This window comes from Apium graveolens, chromosome 11 (genome assembly GCF_009905375.1).
Source record: "Apium graveolens cultivar Ventura chromosome 11, ASM990537v1, whole genome shotgun sequence".
Taxonomy (NCBI): domain Eukaryota; kingdom Viridiplantae; phylum Streptophyta; class Magnoliopsida; order Apiales; family Apiaceae; genus Apium; species Apium graveolens.
In genome coordinates, this window is record NC_133657.1 from 105,264,267 (window position 1) to 105,267,288 (window position 3,022).

At 36.7% G+C, this 3,022-nt stretch overlaps 1 protein-coding gene across 1 annotated transcript; it reads left to right on the forward strand.

Moving 5' to 3' along the window:
• Positions 1–1,061: 1,061 nt before the first annotated feature.
• LOC141695748 (scarecrow-like protein 23) lies at positions 1,062–2,585 on the forward strand. The gene has a single exon (XM_074499969.1). It carries the CDS (start codon positions 1,062–1,064, stop codon positions 2,583–2,585), a length of 1,524 nt encoding a protein of 507 aa, XP_074356070.1.
• Positions 2,586–3,022: the final 437 nt, after the last annotated feature.

Below are 3,022 nucleotides of genomic sequence, written 5' to 3' on the forward strand. Positions count from 1 at the left end.
GAAAAATTGAGTGCTTCAACTTTATTTTCTTTAAAATTACGTACATTATTTAACTTGGCTAATTAATGTAATCAAAAAAAATATTTTTGATTTCAGATTTTTTCTGTTGAGTATGCTGCTTTAACCGAAAGTTCAATTTTCATTATCTTAGTTATATACTTGCTACATTTCTATCTTTCCCCATACTTTTAGTTCAATTAGGTTCTTCAACTTTTACAAAAATGGTTACGTGCAATATCTAAATAGTCGGACTTTTAGGACGATTCTGCATTGTCAAAAGGAGATATGCGTGTATACGAACTCTGTGATGAGAAAGATATAGACCGCAAGAGAGAAGGTCTTTTCCGACCGTCTAGTACAGACCGAATTGTTTAAGGTGATAAAAATGATCGACTTTTAAATTTGGTCGGAATGATAGAGTCAATACTGATCGCAATAAAATATCCGTGGATATTCAATCTTTAACGATTAATTATTACGATCGCAATCAATATTATTTGACTATTGACATTAAATTCATGTCAACTTATTTCGATCATGTAAATCAACTGTTTCTCGATCTGTAAGAAGTTATTATAATAAAAACCACCGATGTAAGCCCCCTTATAACAACCGATTATACGTTTGATAATGCCCTATCTTTTGTAGTAATAGGTTGAATAAGTGAACCAAAATAATGAAAACAAAAATACTTTTCCATACCTTGTGATCATATCACCAAGTGAGAAAAATTAGAGGACTTGGGCTAATACTACCTAATGTCATTTAAAAAAACTTTAAAATCGGCAAATTCAATCTCGTAATTGTCCTTCAAAAATTAGTTAGTAATAAATGGTATATGCATCTTCAATTGACATACAATATTTATTTGTGTGTCAAATATTTCTCAAAACTTTTAACAATATATCTGTGTTAACTTAAAAAGTTAAACAACAGTCCCAAAATACACCGCACAGTGTATATTCTACATGTTCCCCTCTTCCCCTCCCTTATATAAACCTCTGCGAGAAGCACTCAGTCCATCATATAATTATACAACTACACTTTACACATAGCATATGATGAAAGGTGCATTCGAAGTTGCTCATGGAGCGCTGAGCGTAATCCAACCCCATGAACAATGGGACTACACATTATCAGTTGGATACCCAACTTCAGCCAATTCTAACCATTATTTAAAACCAAAGACCACCGGCGTGCCAGAGAGAAATGAACTCTCCGATTGGGTTGAAAATGTCACCAGGCAACTCATCGAAGACTTACCCGAAAGCAGCTTGCAGACTGAATCGTCGACAGTTGTGTATGAGGATAACACAGTCCCAGCCCTAACGGGAGAGCTAAGGCCAAGGAAAATTGCAAAGAGAAGTCATGATAGTTCTGGTCATGAAAATAATAATGCCCATTTCCCCGATCAGAGTAATATAATTGGTATTGGTTGCGGAGATAATAACACTAAGCAAATTAGCTTAAGCAAATTAGATGAGTCTGGTTTAAGTTTAATCACATTACTTTTGGAGTGTGCAGTTGCGATTTCAGTTGATAATCTTGGCGAGGCTCATAGGATGTTACTTGAGCTAAATCAAACTGCTTCCCCTTACGGACCTTCTTGTGCAGAAAGAATTGTTGCTTATTTTGCAAAAGCCATGTCTAGCAGGGTTATGAATTCTTGGCTTGGAATTTGCTCACCCTTGATCAATTACAAGAATGTGCATAGTGCGTTCCAAGTCTTCAATAACGTTTCCCCTTATATCAAGTTTGCACATTTCACTTCCAACCAAGCAATTCTCGAGGCATTTCATCGACGCGATAGAGTTCATATCATTGATCTTGACATCATGCAAGGCCTTCAATGGCCAGCCTTATTTCATATCCTTGCCACACGTATGGAAGGGCCTCCGCATGTGAGAATGACGGGTATGGGGAGCTCAATGGAGTTATTGGTTGACACCGGAAAACAATTGTCTAACTTTGCCAAACGCCTGGGAATGTCATTTGAGTTTCATCCTGTGGCAAAGAAGTTTGGTGACTTGAGTGATGTTTCAATGCTTCAAATACGAAGAGGCGAAACCCTAGCTGTGCATTGGCTGCAACACTCACTTTACGACGCGACTGGACCGGACTGGAAAACAATGAGATTGCTCCAAGATTTAAACCCTAGGGTAATAACATTAGTGGAACAAGACATATCTCATGGAGGTTCTTTCTTGGACCGTTTTGTAGGATCCTTACATTTCTATTCAACCATATTTGATTCTCTAGGGGCTTTTATGCCAACTGACGATTCAAATCGACATCGAGTCGAGCACGAACTTTTACACAGGGAGATCAACAATATAATGGCAATAGGAGGACCTGCAAGGAGTGGAGAAGAGAAGTTTAAGCATTGGAGAAGTGAATTAGCAAGAAATTGTTTCTTTCAAGTCCCAATGAGTGGGAATTCAATGGCTCAAGCACAACTAATACTTAACATGTTTCCTCCTACTCATGGTTATAGTCTTGTTCAAGGAGATGGAACACTTAGGCTAGGATGGAAAGACACTAGCTTATTCACTGCTTCTGCTTGGACGTCACATGGTTCTTGTTAGATTAATTGAATCAATTATTTTTAAATTTTATCATTTCAGGACTTCATTTATTAATTCTAATAATAAGTAGGCATTTATTAAATCTAAAACAAAGAGTCACAAAGTAACTCCAAATTGTTTGTACTTCTGTTTCAATATTGATGCTTTACTGTATTCTTGCGATTAGGTATTTATTAAAGTTGTTTATGTTTTGTGTCTGTTCACTTGTGTTCTTTCTTTATTTGTCTTCAAGTACATTTGGTGAATTTATGGTTGAAGCGTATAAAGCTCTATTATTAGTCTGCACTCTGCCGGCAGCTCACATTCAACTGGATACGCAGATATACTACACGCACACTTGCATATTTGCATTTCATGCGGTTGCATGCTTACATTGCATGTATAAGTTACACATAGGATGATCAGGTACATGCAGTTGATGTTGTATAAGATCAAAA

What these genes read in the sequence shown, in the direction of transcription:
- LOC141695748 (XM_074499969.1), top strand. Translation starts at nt 1,062, where the DNA reads ATGAAAGGTGCATTCGAAGTTGCTCATGGAGCGCTGAGCGTAATCCAA.